The sequence below is a fragment of the Hypanus sabinus genome, chromosome 12, assembly GCF_030144855.1.
Source record: "Hypanus sabinus isolate sHypSab1 chromosome 12, sHypSab1.hap1, whole genome shotgun sequence".
In the NCBI taxonomy this organism is placed as follows: Eukaryota; Metazoa; Chordata; class Chondrichthyes; order Myliobatiformes; family Dasyatidae; genus Hypanus; species Hypanus sabinus.
In genome coordinates, this window is record NC_082717.1 from 108,665,802 (window position 1) to 108,689,130 (window position 23,329).

Here is a 23,329-nt window from a genome sequence, read left to right on the forward strand (position 1 = left end):
ACCAGGGACAGAGACCACAAACCAGTCATAGTACAACCAGGGTCAGAGGTCACAGACCGGTCACAGTACAACCAGGGACAGAGACCACCGACCAGTCACAGTACAACCAGGGACAGAGACCACAGACTGTCATAGTACAACCAGGGTCAGAGACCACAGACTGTCAGAGTACAATCAGGGTCAGAGACCACAGACGGTCACAGTAAAACCAGGGTCAGAGACCACAGACTTTCACAGTACAACCAGGGTCAGAGACCGCAGACTGTCACAGTACAACTGGGGTCAGAGACCACAGACTGGTCACAGTACAACCAGGGACTGAGACCACAGACAGTCAGAGAACAACCAGGGACTGAGACCACAGACTGTCAGAGTACAACCAGGGTCAGAGACCACAGACTGTCAGAGTACAATCAGGGTCAGAGACCACAGACTGTCAGAGTACAATCAGGGTCAGAGACCACAGACCGGTCACAGTACAACCAGGGTCAGAGGACAGAGACAGTCACAGTACAACCAGGGACAGAGACCACAGACCGGTCAGAGTACAACCAGGGTCAGAGACCACAGACAGGTCCGAGTACAACCAGGTTCAGAGACCACAGACTGGTCAGAGTACAACCAGGGACAGAGACCACAGACTGGTCAGAGTACAACCAGGGACAGAGACAACAGACTGTCACAGTACAACCAGGGACAGAGACCACAGACCGGTCACAGTACAACCAGGGACAGAGATCACAGACAGGTCACAGTACAACCAGGGTCAGAGACCACAGACCGGTTTGAGTACAGACAGAGTCAGAGAACACAGACTGTCACAGTACAACCAGGGACCGAGACCACAGACAGGTCACAGTACTACCAGGGTCAGAGACCACAAACCGGTCAGAGTACAACCAGGGACAGAGACCACAGACCGGTCAGAGTACAACCAGGGTCAGAGACCACAGACTGTCACAGTACAACCAGGGTCAGAGACCACACACTGTCACAGTACAACCAGGGTCAGAGATCACAGACTGGACAGAGTCAACAGACCGGTCACAGTACAACCAGGGACCGAGACCACAGACAGGTCACAGTACTACCAGGGTCAGAGACCACAGACCGGTTAGAGTACAACCAGAGTCAGAGACCACAAACCGGTCAGAGTACAACCAGGGACAGAGACAACAGACTGTCACAGTACAACCAGGGTCAGAGACCACACACTGTCACAGTACAACCAGGGTCAGAGATCACAGACTGGACAGAGTCAACAGACCGGTCACAGTACAACCAGGGTCAGAGGTCACAGACTGTCACAATACAACCAGCGACAGAGACAGCAGACTGTCAGAGTACAACTAGGGTCAGATATCACAGACTGTTAGAGTACAACCAGGGTCAGAGACCATAGACCTGTCACAGTACAACCAGGGACAGAGACAACAGACCGGTCACAGTACAACCAGGGTCAGAGACCACAGACCAGTCACAGTACAACCAGGGTCAGAGACCACAGACCGGTCACAGTACAACCAGGGACAGAGACCATAGACCGGTCACAATACAACCAGGGACAGAGATCACCGACCGGTCAGAGTACAACCAGGGTCAGAGATCACAGACCGGTCAGAGTACAAGAAGAGTCAGAGAGCACAGACTGTCACAGTACAACTAGGGACAGAGACCACAGACAGGTCACAGTACTACCAGGGTCAGAGACCACAGACCGGTTAGAGTACAACCAGAGTCAGAGACCACAAACCGGTCAGAGTACAACCAGGGACAGAGACAACAGACTGTCACAGTACTACCAGGGTCAGAGACCACAGACCGGTTAGAGTACAACCAGAGTCAGAGACCACAAACCGGTCAGAGTACAACCAGGGACAGAGACAACCGACTGTCACAGTACAACCAGGGTCAGAGACCACAGACCGGTCACAGTACAACCAGGGACCGAGACCACAGACAGGTCACAGTACAGCCAGGGACAGAGACCACAGACCAGTCAGAGTACAACCAGGGTCAGAGACCACAGACCAGTCACAGTACAACCAGGGACAGAGACCACAGACCGGTCACAGTACAGCCAGGGACAGAGATCACAGACCGGTCAGAGTACAACCAGGGACAGAGACCACAGACTGTCACAGTACAACCAGGGTCAGAGATCACAGACTGTCACAGTACAACCAGGGTCAGAGATCACAGACTGGTCAGAGTACAACCAGGGACAGAGACCACAGACCGGTCACAGTACAACCAGGGACAGAGACCACAGACCGGTCAGAGTACAACTAGGGTCAGAGACCACAGACCGGACACAGTACAACCAGGGTCAGAGACCACAGACTGTCACAGTACAACCAGGGTCAGAGACCACAGACTGTCAGAATACAACCAGGGACAGAGACGACGGACGGTCACAGTAAAACCAGGGTCAGAGACCACAGACTGTCACAGTACAACCAGGGACAGAGACCACAGACCGGTCACAGTACAACCAGGGTCAGAGGACAGAGACTGTCACTAAACAACCAGGGACAGAGACCACAGACCGGTCACAGTACAGCCAGGGACAGAGATCACAGACTGTCACAGTACAACCAGGGTCAGAGATCACAGACTGGACAGAGTACAACCAGGGTCAGAGACTACAGACCGGTCACTGCACAACCAGGGACAGAGACCACAAACCAGTCATAGTACAACCAGGGTCAGAGGTCACAGACCGGTCACAGTACAACCAGGGACAGAGACCACCGACCAGTCACAGTACAACCAGGGACAGAGACCACAGACTGTCATAGTACAACCAGGGTCAGAGACCACAGACTGTCAGAGTACAATCAGGGTCAGAGACCACAGACGGTCACAGTAAAACCAGGGTCAGAGACCACAGACTTTCACAGTACAACCAGGGTCAGAGACCGCAGACTGTCACAGTACAACTGGGGTCAGAGACCACAGACTGGTCACAGTACAACCAGGGACTGAGACCACAGACAGTCAGAGAACAACCAGGGACTGAGACCACAGACTGTCAGAGTACAACCAGGGTCAGAGACCACAGACTGTCAGAGTACAATCAGGGTCAGAGACCACAGACCGGTCACAGTGCAACCAGGGTCAGAGGACAGAGACAGTCACAGTACAACCAGGGACAGAGACCACAGACCGGTCAGAGTACAACTAGGGTCAGAGACCACAGACCGGTCCGAGTACAACCAGGTTCAGAGACCACAGACTGGTCAGAGTACAACCAGGGACAGAGACCACAGACTGGTCAGAGTACAACCAGGGACAGAGACAACAGACTGTCACAGTACAACCAGGGACAGAGACCACAGACCGGTCACAGTACAACCAGGGACAGAGATCACAGACAGGTCACAGTACAACCAGGGTCAGAGACCACAGACCGGTCCGAGTACTACCAGGATCAGAGACCACAGACCGGTTTGAGTACAACCAGAGTCAGAGACCACAAACCGGTCAGAGTACAACCAGGGACAGAGACAACAGACTGTCACAGTACAACCATGGACAGAGACCACAGACCGGTCACAGTACAGCCAGGGACAGAGATCACAGACAGGTCACAGTACTACCAGGGTCAGAGACCACAGTCCGGTTAGAGTACAACCAGAGTCAGAGACCACAAACCGGTCAGAGTACAACCAGGGACAGAGACAACAGACTTTCACAGTACAACCAGGGACCGAGACCACAGACAGGTCACTGTACTACCAGGGTCAGAGACCACAGACCGGTTAGAGTACAACCAGAGTCAGAGACCACAAACCGGTCAGAGTACAACCAGGGACAGAGACAACAGACTGTCACAGTACAACCAGGGTCAGAGATCACAGACCGGTCACAGTACAACCAGGGTCAGAGACCACAGACCGGACACAGTACAACCAGGGTCAGAGACCACATACTGTCACAGTACAACCAGGGTCAGAGACTACAGACTGTCAGAGTACAACCAGGGTCAGAGACCACAGACCGGTCACAGTACAACCAGGGACCGAGACCACAGACTGTCACAGTACAACCAGGGTCAGAGACCACAGACCGGTCACAGTACTACCAGGGACAGAGACCACAGACCGGTCACAATACAACCAGGGTCAGAGGTCACAGACCGGTCACAGTACAACCAGGGTCAGAGACCAGAGACTGGACAGAGACAACAGACCGGTCACAGTACAACCAGGGTCAGAGATCACAGACTGGACAGTCAACAGACCGGTCACAGTACAACCAGGGACAGAGACAACAGACCTGTCACAGTACAACCAGGGTCAGAGACCACACACTGTCACAGTACAACCAGGGTCAGAGATCACAGACTGGACAGAGTCAACAGACCGGTCACAGTACAACCAGGGACAGAGACAACAGACCTGTCACAGTACAACCAGGGACAGAGACAACAGACTGTTAGAGTACAACCAGGGTCAGAGACCACAGACCTGTCACAGTACAACCAGGGACAGAGACAACAGACCTGTCACAGTACAACCAGGGACAGAGACAACAGACCGGTCACAGTACAACCAGGGTCAGAGACCACAGACCGGTCACAGTACAACCAGGGTCAGAGACCACAGACTCGTTAGAGTACAACCAGGGTCAGAGACCAGAGACTGGACAGAGACAACAGACCGGTCACAGTACAACCAGGGTCAGAGACCACAGACTGTCAGAGTACAATAGGGACAGCGAACAGAGACCACAGACTGGTCAGAGTATAACCAGGGCAGAGATCTCAGACCGGTCAGAGTACAACCAGGGTCAGAGATCACATACCGGTCACAGTACAACCAGGGTCAGAGACCACAGACCGCTCAGAGTACAACCAGGGTCAGAGATCACATACCGGTCACCGTACAACCAGGGACAGAGACCAGAAACCGGTCACAGTACAACCAGGGACAGAGACCACAGACCGGTCAGAGTACAACCAGGGTCAGAGAGCACAGACTGTCACAGTACAAGCATGGTCAGAGATCACAGACCGGTCACCGTACAACCAGGGTCAGAGAACACAGACCGGTCACAGTAGAACCAGGGACAGAGACCACAGACCGGTCACAATACAACCAGGGTCAGAGACCACAGACCGGTCACAGTACAACCAGGGTCAGAGACCACAGACCGGTCACAGTACTACCAGGGACAGAGATCATCGACCGGTCAGAGTACAACCAGGGTCAGAGATCACAGACCGGTCAGAGTACAACCAGGGTCAGAGAACAAGACCGGTCACAGTAGAACCAGGGACAGAGACCACAGACCGGTCACAATACAACCAGGGTCAGAGGTCACAGACCGGTCAGAGTACAACCAGGGACAGAGACAACAGACCGGTCACAGTACAGCCAGGGACAGAGATCACAGACCGGTCAGAGCACAACCACGGACAGAGACCACAGACTGTCACAGTACAACCAGGGTCAGAGATCACAGACTGGACAGAGTACAACCAGGGTCAGAGATCACAGACTGGACAGTCAACAGACCGGTCACAGTACAACCAGGGACAGAGACAACAGACCTGTCACAGTACAACCAGGGTCAGAGATCACAGACTGGACAGTCAACAGACCGGTCACAGTACAACCAGGGACAGAGACAACAGACCTGTCACAGTACAACCAGGTTCAGAGATCACAGACTGGACAGAGTCAACAGACCGGTCACAGTACAACCAGGGACAGAGACAACAGACCTGTCACAGTACAACCAGGGACAGAGACAACAGACCGGTCACAGTACAACCAGGGTCAGAGACCACAGACTGTTAGAGTACAACCAGGGTCAGAGACCACAGACCTGTCACAGTACAACCAGGGACAGAGACAACAGACCTGTCACAGTACAACCAGGGACAGAGACAACAGACCGGTCACAGTACAACCAGGGTCAGAGACCACAGACCGGTCACAGTACAACCAGGGTCAGAGACCACAGACTCGTTAGAGTACAACCAGGGTCAGAGACCAGAGACTGGACAGAGACAACAGACCGGTCACAGTACAACCAGGGTCAGAGATCACAGACTGGACAGTCAACAGACCGGTCACAGTACAACCAGGGACAGAGACAACAGACCTGTCACAGTACAAACAGGGTCAGAGATCACAGACTGGACAGAGTCAACAGACCGGTCACAGTACAACCAGGGACAGAGACAACAGACCTGTCACAGTACAACCAGGGACAGAGACAACAGACTGTTAGAGTACAACCAGGGTCAGAGACCACAGACCTGTCACAGTACAACCAGGGACAGAGACAACAGACCTGTCACAGTACAACCAGGGACAGAGACAACAGACCGGTCACAGTACAACCAGGGTCAGAGACCACAGACCGGTCACAGTACAACCAGGGTCAGAGACCACAGACTCGTTAGAGTACAACCAGGGTCAGAGACCAGAGACTGGACAGAGACAACAGACCGGTCACAGTACAACCAGGGTCAGAGACCACAGACTGTCAGAGTACAATAGGGACAGCGAACAGAGACCACAGACTGGTCAGAGTATAACCAGGGCAGAGATCTCAGACCGGTCAGAGTACAACCAGGGTCAGAGATCACATACCGGTCACAGTACAACCAGGGTCAGAGACCACAGACCGCTCAGAGTACAACCAGGGTCAGAGATCACATACCGGTCACCGTACAACCAGGGACAGAGACCAGAAACCGGTCACAGTACAACCAGGGACAGAGACCACAGACCGGTCAGAGTACAACCAGGGTCAGAGACCACAGACTGTCACAGTACAAGCATGGTCAGAGATCACAGACCGGTCACCGTACAACCAGGGTCAGAGAACACAGACCGGTCACAGTAGAACCAGGGACAGAGACCACAGACCGGTCACAATACAACCAGGGTCAGAGACCACAGACCGGTCACAGTACAACCAGGGTCAGAGACCACAGACCGGTCACAGTACTACCAGGGACAGAGATCACCGACCGGTCAGAGTACAACCAGGGTCAGAGATCACAGACCGGTCAGAGTACAACCAGGGTCAGAGAACAAGACCGGTCACAGTAGAACCAGGGACAGAGACCACAGACCGGTCACAATACAACCAGGGTCAGAGGTCACAGACCGGTCAGAGTACAACCAGGGACAGAGACAACAGACCGGTCACAGTACAGCCAGGGACAGAGATCACAGACCGGTCAGAGTACAACCACGGACAGAGACCACAGACCGGTCACAGTACAACCAGGGTCAGAGATCACAGACTGGACAGTCAACAGACCGGTCACAGTACAACCAGGGACAGAGACAACAGACCTGTCACAGTACAACCAGGGTCAGAGATCACAGACTGGACAGTCAACAGACCGGTCACAGTACAACCAGGGACAGAGACAACAGACCTGTCACAGTACAACCAGGGTCAGAGATCACAGACTGGACAGAGACAACAGACCGGTCACAGTACAACCAGGGTCAGAGACCACAGACTGTCAGAGTACAATAGGGACAGCGAACAGAGACCACAGACTGGTCAGAGTATAACCAGGGCAGAGATCTCAGACCGGTCACAGTACAACCAGGGTCAGAGATCACATACCGGTCACAGTACAACCAGGGACAGAGACCAGAAACCGGTCACAGTACAACCAGGGACAGAGACCACAGACCGGTCAGAGTACAACCAGGGTCAGAGACCACAGACTGTCACAGTACAAGCATGGTCAGAGATCACAGACCGGTCACCGTACAACCAGGGTCAGAGAACACAGACCGGTCACAGTAGAACCAGGGACAGAGTCCACAGACCGGTCACAATACAACCAGGGTCAGAGACCACAGACCGGTCACAGTACAACCAGGGTCAGAGACCACAGACCGGTCACAGTACTACCAGGGACAGAGATCACCGACCGGTCAGAGTACAACCAGGGTCAGAGATCACAGACCGGTCAGAGTACAACCAGGGTCAGAGACCACAGACCGGTCACAGTACTACCAGGGACAGAGATCACCGACCGGTCAGAGTACAACCAGGGTCAGAGAACAAGACCGGTCACAGTAGAACCAGGGACAGAGACCACAGACCGGTCACAATACAACCAGGGTCAGAGGTCACAGACCGGTCAGAGTACAACCAGGGACAGAGACCACAGACCGGTCACAGTACAGCCAGGGACAGAGACCACAGACCGGTCAGAGTACAACCACGGACAGAGACCACAGACTGTCACAGTACAACCAGGGTCAGAGATCACAGACTGTCACAGTACAACCAGGGTCAGAGATCACAGACTGGACAGTCAACAGACCGGTCACAGTACAACCAGGGACAGAGACCACAGACCGGTCAGAGTACAACCACGGACAGAGACCACAGACTGTCACAGTACAACCAGGGTTAGAGACCACAGACCGGTCACAGTACAACCAGGGTCAGAGACCACAGACTGGTTAGAGTACAACCAGGGTCAGAGATCACAGACTGGACAGAGTACAACCAGGGTCAGAGATCACAGACTGGACAGTCAACAGACCGGTCACAGTACAACCAGGGACAGAGACAACAGACCTGTCACAGTACAACCAGGGTCAGAGATCACAGACTGGACAGAGTCAACAGACCGGTCACAGTACAACCAGGGACAGAGACAACAGACCTGTCACAGTACAACCAGGGACAGAGACAACAGACCGGTCACAGTACAACCAGGGTCAGAGACCACAGACTGTTAGAGTACAACCAGGGTCAGAGACCACAGACCTGTCACAGTACAACCAGGGACAGAGACAACAGACCTGTCACAGTACAACCAGGGACAGAGACAACAGACCGGTCACAGTACAACCAGGGTCAGAGACCACAGACCGGTCACAGTACAACCAGGGTCAGAGACCACAGACTCGTTAGAGTACAACCAGGGTCAGAGACCAGAGACTGGACAGAGACAACAGACCGGTCACAGTACAACCAGGGTCAGAGACCACAGACTGTCAGAGTACAATAGGGACAGCGAACAGAGACCACAGACTGGTCAGAGTATAACCAGGGCAGAGATCTCAGACCGGTCAGAGTACAACCAGGGTCAGAGATCACATACCGGTCACAGTACAACCAGGGTCAGAGACCACAGACCGCTCAGAGTACAACCAGGGTCAGAGATCACATACCGGTCACCGTACAACCAGGGACAGAGACCAGAAACCGGTCACAGTACAACCAGGGACAGAGACCACAGACCGGTCAGAGTACAACCAGGGTCAGAGACCACAGACTGTCACAGTACAAGCAGGGTCAGAGATCACAGACGGGTCACCGTACAACCAGGGTCAGAGACCACAGACCGGTCAGAGTACAACCAGGGTCAGAGAGCACAGACCGGTCACAGTACAACCAGGGACAGAGGTTACAGACCGGTCAGAGTACAACCAGGGTCAGAGACCACAGACTGTCACAGTACAACCAGGGTCAGAGACCACAGACTGTCACAGTACAACCAGGGACAGAGACCACAGACAGGTCACAGTACAACCAGGGTCAGAGACCACAGACCGGTCACAGTACAACCAGGGTCAGAGACCACAGACCGGTCAGAGTACAACCAGGGTCAGAGACCACAGACTGTCACAGTACAACCAGGGTCAGAGACCACAGACTGTCACAGTACAACCAGGGACAGAGACCACAGACCGGTCAGAGTACAACCAGGGTCAGAGACCACAGACTGTCACAGTACAACCAGGGTCAGAGAACACAGACTGTCACAGTACAACCAGGGACCGAAACCACAGACCGGTCACAGTACAACCAGGGACCGAGATCACAGACAGGTCACAGTACAACCAGGGTCAGAGACCACAGACTGTCACAGTACAACCAGGGACAGAGACCACAGACCGGTCACAGTACAACCAGGGTCAGAGACCACAGACTGTCACAGTACAACCAGGGACAGAGACCACAGACCAGTCAGAGTACAACCATGGTCAGAGACCACAGACCGGTCACAGAACAACCAGGGTCAGAGACCGCAGACTGTCACAGTACAACTGGGGTCAGAGACCACAGACCGGTCACAGTACAACCAGGGACAGAGATCACAGACAGGTCACAGTGCAACCAGGGTCAGAGACCACAGACCGGTTTGAGTACAGCCAGAGTCAGAGAACACAGACTGTCACAGTACAACCAGGGTCAGAGACCACAGACTGTCATAGTACAACCAGGGTCAGAGGTCACAGACCAGTCACAGTACAACCAGGGACAGTGACCACAGACTGTCACAGTACAACCAGGGTCAGAGACCACAGACCGGTCACAGTACAACCAGGGACAGAAACCACAGACTGTCAGAGTACAATCAGGGTCAGAGACCACAGACGGTCACAGTAAAACCAGGGTCAGAGACCACAGACCGGTCACAGTACAACCTGGGACAGAGACGACAGACTGTCACAGTACAACCAGGGTCAGAGACCACAGACTGTCAGAGTACAATAGGGACAGCGGACAGAGACCACAGACTGGTCAGAGTATAACCAGGGCAGAGATCTCAGACCGGTCAGAGTACAACCAGGGTCAGAGATCACATACCGGTCACAGTACAACCAGGGTCAGAGACCACAGACCGTTCAGAGTACAATCTGGGTCAGAGAACACAGACTGTCACAGTACAACCAGGGACAGAGACCACAGACCGGTCAGAGTACAACCAGGGTCAGAGAGCACAGACCGGTCACAGTACAACCAGGGACAGAGGTTACAGACCGGTCAGAGTACAACCAGGGTCAGAGACCACAGACTGTCACAGTACAACTAGGGACAGAGACCACAGACCGTTCACAGTACAACCAGGGTCAGAGACCACAGACCGGTCAGAGTACAACCAGGGTCAGAGACCACAGACTGTCACAGTACAACCAGGGTCAGAGATCACAGACTGGTGAGAGTGGGTTCAGAGTACAACCAGGGACAGGTCACAGACTGGTCAGTGTGGGGTCAGAGTACAGCTAGTGTCCGAGGTCACAGACTGGTCAGTGTGTGGTCAGAGTACATCCAGGGACAGAGGTCACAGAGTGGTCAGAGTGGGGTCAGAGTACAACCAGGGACAGGTCACAGACTGGTCAGTGTGGGGTCAGAGTACAACCAGGGACAGAGGTCACAGACTGGTCAGATCGAGGTCAGAGTACAACCAGGGACAGAGGTCACAGACTGGTTAGAGTGGGGTCAGAGTACAACCAGGGACAGGTCACAGACTGGTCAGTGTTGGGTCAGAGTACAACCAGGGTCAGAGGTCACAGACTGGTCAGAGTACAACCAGGGACAGGTTACAGACTGGTCAGAGTGGGGTCAGAGTAGAACCAGGGTCAGCGGTCACAGACTAGTCAGAGTGGGGTCAGAGTCGAACCTCTCGACCAGGTCTGCATGTTTTTGCACATTGAGTTGCTGCCACATGATTGGCTGATTAGATATTTACATTAACAAGTGGGTGTTCAGACATACTCCTGTAGAGTGGCGACTGGGTGTACGGGAAGTAATGTTGACAGGCTCAAGCACAAGCAGTACATGTACAAAATCATGAATGAGCACACAGAGTTGTGAACACATACATGTAGGCATACAGGGAGACCAACAACAGGAACCGTGCATTGTTACCTCAGCGATCTTTAGGATGGCACTGCCATTTATCTCAAACGTCGACGAATATGTGATACAAAGCAGGACCTTTTAAGAGAGAGAGAATAACAAAAACATTAGCAGAGTGAATAGTAATCTTGTTCATTATCACTGATTTATGACACGAACCAGCAGCAGGTTTATTGTCACTGACACAGTTGTGAAATTTGCTGTTTTCTCACAACATTATAGCGCAAAACATCAACAACTATAGATCATAAGCAATTTAAATTTCATTTATTTCAACTAAGTAGTGTAAAAAGAGATGAAAAGCTAGTGAAGTGGTGCTCGTTGTTGACTGCTAATTTTTGCAAGGTCCATTTTGCTGTAGCGGTACTGTGCAAAGACATAGAAACCTGTATTTCACCAAACAAGTAGTGCACGGAACAGTGAGGTGGTGTTTATGGGTAATGGACTGATGGCGGAGGGGAAGAAACTGCCTTTGTTTAGATACAGTGCCTTTTGGCCCAGTGAACCTGCACTGCACAACTACACCCATAAATAGTTGAGCGTGGGTCTTCAGGTTTGTGAACCTCCTCCCCAACAGTTGTAGTGCGAAAGTGCAAAACTGCGCAGCACCTTAAACGTCGAGACAACTTCAGCTGCGTGGCAACAAAGGGAATGTGCACGGGAGCATTTCAGTCACGTTCTCCGTGGCCGTGCGCCTGCTCAGCTGAGGGGGAGCAGTCAATGCAATAATTCAGATGGTTGGGCCTGTTTCTGAGCTGTAATGTTCTCTGGTTCTGTTAGTGCAGGGCACTGGGCATAGCCGTCCTGACCCTAGAGTAGAATTACAAGCAAGATCAGGCCTTCAGGCTCATCAAGCCTGTTCCACGTCGACCCATCTTCTCCCTTGCCTCCCTTACTCTACCCCCACCATCTCCTTCGGTTTCCTTAGCTCATCAGAATCTAGCATGACCCAGCTCAACAACTGAACATCTTCAGCGCTTCTCTAGCACCAGGGCCCAGAGGATGTGCAGCAGAATGATTCTGGGAATGAAAGGGTTAACACATGAGCAGCGTTTGATGGCTCTGAACCCTTAGAAGAATTGTGTGGGGGGGGGTGGATCTCATTGAAACCTACCAAATATTGAAAGGTCTAGATAGGGTGGATGAGGAGAGGGTGCTTCCTATGACGGGTGAGTCTAGGATCAGAGAGCACAGGGTCAATATAGAGGGACATCCATTTAGTACAGAGATGTGAAGGAATTTTTTGGCTAGAAGGTGGTGAATCTGTGGAATTCATTGCCACAGATAGCTGTGGAGACCAAGTCATTGGATATATTTAAAGTGGAGGCTGGTAGGTTCTTGATTAGTATGGGTGTCAAAGGTTACAGGGAGAAGGCAGGAGAATGGGGTTGAGAGGGATAATAAATCAGCCATGATGGAATGGCAGAGCAGAGTCGATGGGCTGAATGGCCTAATTCTGCTCCTATGTCTAATGGTTTTATGGTGATATAAGGTCATTCACCAGATCTCCGGCAGTCTGGAGTTTGTGCTCAAGTCTCCAGAATTGGACCGACATAAATTCCCAAAGAGGACCATACAGCTGTTAATCTTGAATTCCCAAAGGGGACCTGTCTCCCTTTCGTAGCAAGGGAACTCAGAATATGGAAAATCCCGTTCAAAGGGAGCCCGGCCTCGGATGTATCAGTCAGCACCTTCATCACTTCCACCTGCAGGTCCTCGTTGAGGAAGGGCGTGACCTTCATGGAGTCCAGCATCTGGTTCAGCAGCTGCCTCTCCTCCAGGTCTTTCTCTGGCGAGACCAGCCGCTCGTCCACCAGCAACTTCTAATGGAGAGAAAAGCAAGCAAGTCACCTCTCGTAACCCTAGGCCGCTGGTACCCCGCCCACCCACCCCCACCGATCTTCTCAGGAGTCTCCCTGACTCTATATGTCAGTACAGCATGAAGGTAGAGCAGCTGTGTAAAGTTTTACAGCGACAGCCATCGCAGTTCGATCCCCACCTCTGCCTCTCAGAAGACTGCGTGTTCTGCACGTGACCATGTGCATTTCCACCAGGTACTTCTGGTTCCACTAAGTTCCAAAACGTACAGGTCAACTAGTCGTGGGCCTACTACGTAGGCACTGGAAGTGTGGTCGCCCCAACATGTCCCCGGGTTACGCGTTTCACTGTACGTTTCCATGTACTTGTAGCAAATAAAACAAAGAAAAAGATATGGGGAAGATGTTATGAGACTGGACAGAGCGCAAAGGAGAGAGGCAGCCTAGTGGTTAGCACAACGCTTCACAGTACCAGCGCCCTGGGTTCAATTCCCGCCGCTGCCTGTAAGAGTTTGTACGCTCTCCCCGTGACTACGTGGGTTTCCTCTGGGTGCTCCGGTTCCCTCCCACAGTCTAGAGGCCTACCGGTTAGTAGCTGAATCGGTCATTTTAAATTGTCCCGTGATTAGGTTAAATCGGGAGATTGCTGGGATCTCCCAATGGGCCGGATCAGCTTACTCTGCTCTGTGTCTCAATAAACGCAGTATAGAAATAAATAAAGATTTATAAGAGGGTGGGTGGAGACTGAGGGAAGATCTGAGAGAGGTTCATGGGATTATGAGAGACATACATAGAGTAGAAAGATAGTATATTTTTACCGGGTTGAAATGTCTAATACCAGAGGGCATGCATTTAAGGTGAGAGGGGGTAACTTCTAAGGAGATGTAAGGGGCATATTTATATATAGAGAGTGCTGGGTGCCTGGAACAAGTTACCTGAGCTGGTGGCAGAGGCAGATATTAGGGACATTAAGAGATGTTTAGACAGACACATGAATGTGAGGAAAATGAAAGGATATGGACGTTGTGTAGGCAAAGGGGGCTTGTTTAATTGATCATCTGATTACTAGTTTAATTGGTTCAGCACAACATGCTGTATTGTTCTGTGAGGATGTGGATATTGCCAGAATTTAAGGCCCCGAGTTATCGGGAGAGCTTGGGTAGGGAAGGAGAACAGGAGACTGAGCAGTGAGCTTAAAGAGGAGTATAAAATCTCAAAGGTCACAGGTACTGCAAGTCTGGGTCTTTACTGGTGCTTTGCTGTGTGCTTGAGTGTTCGGTGGAGGGTGCCGATGCTTTTTTGCTGGTGGGGGGGGGGATCTTTGCCTTGTTGTTGCTTGTACGTGGGAGGGAGCTGGGGGGGCTTTGGGGTTCTCCCATTTAACTGTCATTCATTCTTTGGGGCACTCCTCTGTTTTCGTGCATGTTTGCGAAGAAGAGGAATTTCAGGAGGTAGATTGTATCCTCTGACATTAAGTGTGTCTATTGATAGGGTGAATGTGAGTTCTTTACCCAGGGAAAGAGAATCAAAGACTTGAGGACACAGGGTTAGGGTGAGAGGGGGTCCACAGGGATATCTCCTTCACACAGAGGGTGTTCAGAACATGGAACGAGCGGCCAGAGGAAGCAGTTGAGGCTCATACACTAACAATATTTATAAGATACTTGACTAGGTACATGGTTAGATAAAGATTTAGAAGTACTGTGTACAGGCCTGGCTCAGATCAGCGTTAACAAATTTGGCTGAAGGGCCTGTGGCTGCACCAAAGGGCCCAAACCCGCCCTGTCCGGCGTGAGATCGATTGAGGATCAGTGACCTGGAGAAACCGTGTGCGCCGATTTGTGCACATTACACTGTTAAAATGGGCCCTTTTCTTTACTAACCCTTTAATCAAATTAAGAATTATAAAAATAAATCTTTTAATAATATGCCACGCGCTGTCTGTTACTTTGTGGCGCTAATTCGTAACAGGGTAATGAATTACACAGTATCCGCACAAACTGGGTTTTGGGGTGGGATCTCTCCTCAATCTCATAAGTTTGGCAGGGCCGGAGGTCATCTTCCCTAGACTTACACAGCCGAGGAAATCAGGGCGTTTTACCAGCAAATGCCAAAATATACTCAGGTAGGTAGCAAACTGTCAAGACGTTTCCCAGTTCTGACAAAGTGGACCTTTTGCTCAGACCCCTCCGTGTACACTGCCCGCCCTGGCAATTATGCCCACCATCAGGCATGAACGGATAGTTGCCATGCCCGCAGCTTGAGCCTGGAATTTGCCTGGAGTCTGGGGGTTGATACCGGAGGCCAGTTGGAAGTGTGGATCTCAAATCCCAAACACTGGAGGCTGGGGAAGGGAGACTACAGGCCTGTCCTGGAATTGGAGGCCTTTCCTAGGATTGGAGGACTTTGCGTGTGTGTGAGTAGGTGGGAAGGAAGGAGGGTGGATGGGAGGAAAGAGGTTTCGTTTGGTGTTGCTGCTTGTTGTGTTCCGTTCTGGCCTTTTACCTCTTCTCCTCACCTGCCTGTCAACTCCCTGGTGCCCCTCCTTCTCCTTTGCTCCTATGGTCCACTCTACTCTCTCAAATTCCTTGTCCAGCCCTTTACCTTTCCCACCCACTTGGCTGCGCCGATCTCCTCCTAGCTAGCCTCCTTCCCTTCCCCCCACCTTTCTTATCTGGCATCCTTCCCCCTTTCTTTCCAGTCCTGAAGAAGAGTCTCGGCTTGAAACGTTGACTGTTTATTCCTCTCCATGGACTCTGCCTGGCCTGCTAAGTTCCTCCAGCGTTTTGTGTATGTTGCTTTGGATGTCCAGCATCTGCAGATTCTCAAGTCTGTGATCCGTGTTGTCCTGCTGGACATCGTGGGAATGCTATGTGGGCACCAGGACGTGTGGTGACATTGGCTGTTAACACAAACGACACACTTCACTGTATGTTTCCATGTGCACGTGATAAGTAAGTCCGAATCAGAATCTCAGGTTTCCAGCACGTGCAAGGTTTTGTTCTGAGGTAGTCACCTGCATTCCCGACAACGCGTGCTGAGCCAGCTTCACATTCTTGGACTCCAGCGCGAGCTTCAGGGGGGCCAGGCAGCAATCCCTAATAGAAAGGCACAAGGAGAATGGGTCAAACCAGCAGTTCCTGAAAGGGTTAACGATCGTGTAATCGGCATTTGCTGTGGTGTGTTGACGTGGCACGCGACAACAAACAGCATTCAACAATGATAACAAATTATATAAAAGATAAAGTTAGAGTTGTCTGCTTGGAACTTTGGTTGATCGCTGAGCTTGGCAGAATGTTTGCAGGCGTCCCAGCCCTCAACTGATTGGAGCTAAAACCTTGGCAAACTTTTTGCCCAGCCCGGCGACCGACTAAACTGTTTACGGTGCAGCACAGTGACGGGGGTGGGGGTCCAGCTAAAGTAGCTGATCAGATTCACTGTCTGGGTGAAGAAAGTTTTAAGATGGTGTGAAGTTTTTGTTTTAATTGCCCTTTAATACTTTCCAGAAGGGGGCTTTTAGAAAAGGGAGAGTCAGGTGGGCCGTGTCTGCAATGATTGTCACGTACGAGTCCTGAACTGGTGGTGGACTGCAGACCAGGACCGTTTCTGCCGACCTGACAGTTCGCTGCAGCTTTCGTATACTGGAAGGAACAGCACTTGCATTCACATCATGCTTGTTATCCAAGGAGGAGGCTCGATGTTAGAGATGAACAAACAGCATTGAAAATGTAGGCAATGTGGCTACCGATCCAGGCACAGCAAGATCCCAACCCAGATCAGATGTGTTGATTGTAGACCCTTCTCCTTACTGCACCCAGCGGGCAGCCTCGAAGCCTCAGAACAGAGCTGCATCCCTTTAGACCTGAGATGAGGGGGAATTTCATGAGCCAGAGGGTGGAGAATCTGTGGAATTCATTGCCGCAGGTGGCTGGGGAGGCCTGAGGCAAAGATTGACGGCTGTGCAGCCCCCTTTGTGAATTCAAATGGGTTTAAGTCTAGAGGCTTTGAGCACAAACTCCAGACTGCCGGAGATCTGTTGAGTGTCCTGGCATCACCATAAGATGGAGGAACAGAACTAGGCCATTTGGCCCATCGGGTTTGCTCTGCCATTCCATCATATCTGATTTATTATCCCGTTCAACTGCTTTCTCTTGCCTTCTCCCGTAATCTTGAATGACCTGACTAATCAAGAACCAATCAACCTCTGTTTTAAATATACCCAATCACTTGGCCTTGAATTCCACAGATTCACTACCCTCTGGCTAAAGAAATTCCTCCTCGTCTCCCTTCGAAAGAGATGATCTTCATTTCTGAGATGATGACAGGGCAAAGGTGAGAGAAGGGGGGCAAAGAGAAAATGTCAGGCATGATTGATTGGTGCATCAGACTCGATGGGCTGAATGGCCTAATTCTGCTCCTATGTCTTATGGTCATCAACTGAGCTCAGCCTGCGGGCCTTGAGGCCCCGCCCTAGCACACCCCGATGTCCATCTGTCAGATGTCTGTTATTTGAGCACTTTTTAAAAATCTCTTGGATGACCACAGAGACATTTAAAAACTATTCAAACAGATTTAAATATTCCATAACAAGTAACTTAATATAGTAAACGTCATAAATATTAAGTAAAATAAACTCTTAATATTTCATCCCAAGTTAACCACACTTTTCATATGGATTAGCAAGGCAGTGTAACAGTCAGCGTAATTGCTTTACAGTGCCATCAATCATTGAAACTGAGATCGATATATTGTCAGTTGCGTCGCAGGTTACCCAATCACTTCACAGCACCAGCCGTCACCGAACGGGGATCGATTACCATGCTGTCGGTAAGAAGTTTGTACGTTCTCCCCGTGACAGTGTGGGTTTCCTCCTGGTGCCCTGTGTTCTTCCCACAGTCCGAAGACGGATGGTTAACATTAAAGAATAGTGTGCATGCTACACTGGCACCACAGGCAGGGCGACACTTGCCCAGCACAATCGTTGCTGATTTGTTTTGACACAAGCGATACATTTCACGGTTCAGCGACCTTGTGATAAATAAAACTCATCTTATCTAATACTGTTAGGGATGCCAGCCAACCCCGGTATGTAGCTGAGGGCTCAGATTTCATTGGGTGCCTAAGCTCGGGATAGAGTCAGAGTTGCAGAGTACAGGAACCTCACTCATTCCCTTTGCCTGTATTATGACCATAACCTTGCGTATTTGCGTGTCTGTCTGAACATCTCTCAAATGTGCAGTTCTGCTCACCTACCTACAGGAAAGCTGTCAATGAGATCGAAGGAATACAGCAGAAATTTACAAGGATGTTGCCAGGACCTGAGAACCGGAGTTGTAGGGGAAGGTCTCCATTTACTTGGAGTGTAGGAGAATGAGGGGAGAGCTGATTATCATGGGTATCGACAGCATAAATGCAAGCAGGTTTTTCCCACGGAGGCTGCATGAGACGACAACTAGAGGCCATGGGTTAAGGGTGAAAGGTGAAATGTTTAACGAGGTGGAGGTGATTTAAGAGGTCGGGATAGTAACGTAGATGGGAGGGGTCTGGGCTAGGTGCAGGTCGATGGGACCAAACAGACTGATAGTTTGGCACAGACTAGGTGGACAAGCAGGGACTGGCTGCATGCTGAAATGTTCCGTGAATCTATGATTCTGTACAATAAAAAGCTTGCCCTGCGTACTGTTCATACAAATCAAATTATTACACAGTGATAAATAACTAACATTTTTCTATTACTCTATGAACAACTTACCTCAGTTGATAAGTAGGCAGCCTGGCAGTACCATCTTCCAGCCCTAATGTCTCTGAAAGAGAAGTGAAGAGGAATGAAAACAGAAGGACAATTTGAAAGATGATAAAGCTCTGTGCTCCTCCAGACGTTAAGGGTCATGCTCTGCAAGGCGTCCATCAAGATGCAGGACACAAGGAACAGAGCAGTCAAGCCAGAGAGCTGACAGTACGGGCTTACACCGCGACCCTCTCTGGCGACACCTCGCATTTAAAATAAAACACACTAGAGATTCCTCAAACTCTGGAAATCCAAAGCGACACACACCAGGTCAGTAAGTCACGCAATATCTATGAAGGAGGATATACAGTCAACGATTTGGGCCTCGACCACCTCCCTCTGGTGCCCCTCATCCTCCCCATTTTCCCATGGTCCACTTATCTCCTATCAAATTCCCTCTTCTTCCAACCCTTTACCCTTTCCACCTATCACCTCCCAGCTTCTCACTTCATCCCCCTCCCTCACCACCACCGACCTTCCCCGTCACTTGGTCTCACCCATCACCTGCCACCTTGTACACTTCCTTCTCCCCCCATCTTCTTAATCTGGCATCTACCCCCTTCCATTCCAGTCCTGATGAGGTCTCAGCCTGAAACGTCAACTCCTTACTCCTCTCCACAGATGCTGCCTAGTCTGCTGAGTTCTTCCAGCAGTTTGTGCTGTTCCTCATATTTAAAACTTTCAACCTCCTTGCTTCTCCATACCGCTCTTCCCGACCTATGCCACGGCCCAGTCCCCACAAAGATCTCTCCATCTATGTGGAACCTGCAATCCAACTGCCCTGCCGCTGGCTGTAGTGGCTTCCTGAGTTGAATTCTGAGCTTGGGAGTTGCCCTCTTGAACTTCTCTGCTCGCAATCTTACCTCCTCTTGCCGAGGGCGGCACTGGGGCATCTCGGCAGAGGGACTCCAACCCAACAAACTCAGGGTGAATGACTAACCCCACAAGACTTCAGATGGTATAATTATCTGTGCTTTTATGTTGCCTGTCACCTCCCTTGTTACCCACGGTTGCCTTATCCTCACTTTAGAATACTTCTTCATCTTCCGGATGTTTCTATCCTGCACCTCAGAAATTGCCCCAAGAAATTCCAGCTGTTCTGCTGTTCATCCCTGCTCGTATCCCCCTCCAATCAACTCTGGCCACCTTCTCTTTCTTCTGCCTCTGTATTCCCCTTTCCTCCACTGTAATACTGATACATCTATCTTCTCCACAACTGCAGGGTGAATTCTATCATTATGGTCACCTCATCCTAAGGGTAACTTTACCTTAAGCTCCCTAATTAAATCTAGCTCATTATACAACACCCAGTCGAGAGTAGTCTTTTCAAAGGTACATTTAATGCCAGGCTGGTCTGAAATTCCTCCCGTAATGGGATGGACTCTCAGGATGAGACAGACGGGAGAAGGCCTCTCGGCCTATTGGCCCAATGCCGTAGGGCTGGATTGTGTGAATTAGTTTATTATTGTCACTTACGACCATGGGTCTTAGGATCAGAATGAGGCTATTTGGCCCGTCGAGTTTGCTCTGCCATTAGAAGACTTATTAACCCTCTCAACGTCATTCCCCTGCCTTCGCTCCATAACCTTTACTAATCAAGGACCTATTAAACTCCACTTCACATAAACCCAATGTCTGTACTGAGGTACTGAGAAGAGCTCTTGTTTAGCAAGTCATCCACGCACGCACATGACGAGAAACAGAATACGGCATCAAAAGGTACAGGAGAGTGCAATGGAGTCCCAGGGTAGAGAAGAGACCATACAGGAGAATTCTGACTGGTTGCATCACGGTCTGGTACAGAGACTCCAATGCACAGGGTTGCAAAAGGCTACGGAGAGGCCCAGCTTCAGCCAGCTCCATCATGGGCAAGGCTTCCCCACCATCGAGAAAACCTCCTGAAGGCAGTTCAGTGCCTTAAAGAGCGGACATCCATCAGTAAAGATCCTCACCTAGGACATGCCACCTTCTCATTGCTACCATCAGAGAGGAGGTACAGGACACACACACTGAATGTTTTAGAAACAGCTACTACCCCTCCATCATCAGATCTCTGAATGGACCATGAACAGCACCTCACTGTTCCTCTTTTACATTACCATAGATTCTGGACTACAGAGCGCACCTGATTAAAAGCCGCACGCTCTAACTTTAGAAAGAAAATCAATTTTGTACTTGTACAAGCCGCACCAGATTTTAAGCCGCAGGTGTCCCACATTGTAATATGAGATATTTACACAGAAAGATATTACACGTGAGGATTTTTTAACTTTTAATTAAATCCGTATGATAACATAAACAAATACATATTGCAAATGCTTTTTTTCGAACAGTGCCTGTAACACAGCTACTTTTAAATATACATACGTATCGGTAACACACAAATTACGTTGCGTATACTTTTTTACTGAACAGTGCACGAACAACATTCCAATATCTCCTAACGACTGGTAAAAAAAATATATATACTGCAGCCTACCAGGAAAAGTTATTGATCGCAGAGTCGTGCGTACCCTGACGGACAGGCCTTTTCATCTCATAAATCTAAAACACCACGATGGCCCACCTCTAAAATCTTCGATTTTCATTTTGGTGGCGATTGCTTTAGCCTTCAGTCTGATCTGCACGGTTGAAACATCACGGCCGCCTGCTCTCTGTGTGTTAACCCAGTCTTCAAGAAAGTTTTCAAGTTCGGGCCATCTGCTATGATTACCTCTGAAAGCTTTTGTCGTCTTTTTGCATTGACTCAGTTCTTCACGCTGGCGTCTCCACCGTCTCACCATCGATTCATTTATGCCAAGATTATGTGCAGCAGCTCGATTTCCTTCTTCAACCACCAGATTGATCGCCTTTAACTTCAAAGCTGCATCATATGCTTTTCTTCGCGTGTTTTCCATGTTGATGAGGGTGAGTACAAATGACTGATTTACAATAATTTAATTGTGAAAGTGCGCTTGATTTATCGTACAATTTCATTGGACCTCTGTGAACTACTCATCAATTTTATTGGTCTACTGTTACGAGGCAAAATGTTTTTGGCGGCATGAAAAAAAAAACATGCATTAGCCGCACCGTAGTATAGGCCGCAGTGTTGCTGCAGTGTTCAAAGCGTGGGGAAAAAGTAGCGGCTTATAGTCCAGAATTTACGGTACTTATTCTTTTACTATTATTGTACTTTATAGTAATTTGTTAAGCCTGATCTGTACTGCTGTCACAAAACAACACGCTTCATGACTTATCTCAGTGACAATAATACTGATTCTGTTTCTGATTTGTCGGGTAGCCCACCGTCACCTTCTCAAGGGTAATTAACGATGGACGTTAGCAGGCATAACATTAGAATGACCTCTCACAGCACCTGCCTATGCCAATACAAGTTGCTTTCCGTGGCAAATGATAAATAGCTAGAGGAAGCGGATATATAAACAACGATGAAAGAACCATTGGGAGTGGAGATTATTTTGTGAACACACAGCGGGTCAGGATCTCAAAGGGCAACGGAAGCAAATTCAGTAAGAACTATCAGGAGGGAATTAGAGAAGTGCTTGAAGGAGTCAAATTTCATTGGATTAAGGAAAAAGATTTTGCTGCTGTAACAACTATCAACCCTTCAGATTTTCACAAAACAACCTACAACCAATGAATCGATCCTCTTCTCATTACTACCATCAGGGAGGATGTACAGGGGCCTGACAACACTCTCACAGTGTTTTACAAACAGCATCTTCCCCTCCACCATCACATTTCTGAATGGATAATGAACATTACCTCACAACTTTGCTCTCGTTTTGCACTATTTATTTTGTATATATTTTTGTTATGTCTGACACAACAAATTTCATGATATACGCCAACGATAATAAACCTGAGCCTGTTTCTGAACTCACAACGGATCAGGGTTCGATGTCACACACACCATACTGATGATGACCAGAGTGGAGAGGCACGAAAAACACAGGCAAAATGCTGGACTCGCTCAGCAAGTCTTTGGAGAAGAATACAGAGTCGACCCTTCGCCAGTACGGGAAAGGAAGGGAGGACAAGCCAAATAAGAAAGTACACGCCGGCAGGT

General features: G+C 50.1%; 1 protein-coding gene across 5 annotated transcripts in view; it reads right to left on the bottom strand.

The window, feature by feature from the left end:
* Nucleotides 1–23,329, bottom strand: part of arfgef3 (ARFGEF family member 3) — a 650,801-nt gene that overhangs the window by 583,524 nt on the left and 43,948 nt on the right. For 2 of the 5 annotated variants that reach the window (XM_059986711.1, XM_059986709.1), the window contains exons 2-5: nt 19,222–19,273; nt 16,486–16,567; nt 13,344–13,475; nt 11,662–11,730 (exon numbers count right to left, since the gene is read on the bottom strand). In XM_059986711.1, coding sequence (XP_059842694.1) covers nt 11,662–11,730; nt 13,344–13,475; nt 16,486–16,567; nt 19,222–19,273 — 335 coding nt within the window. Of the gene's footprint in view, nt 1–11,661; nt 11,731–13,343; nt 13,476–16,134; nt 16,269–16,485; nt 16,568–19,221; nt 19,274–23,329 lie in introns of those variants that run through there. The other 3 variants (XM_059986710.1, XM_059986713.1, XM_059986712.1) reach the window with 3 other exon arrangements.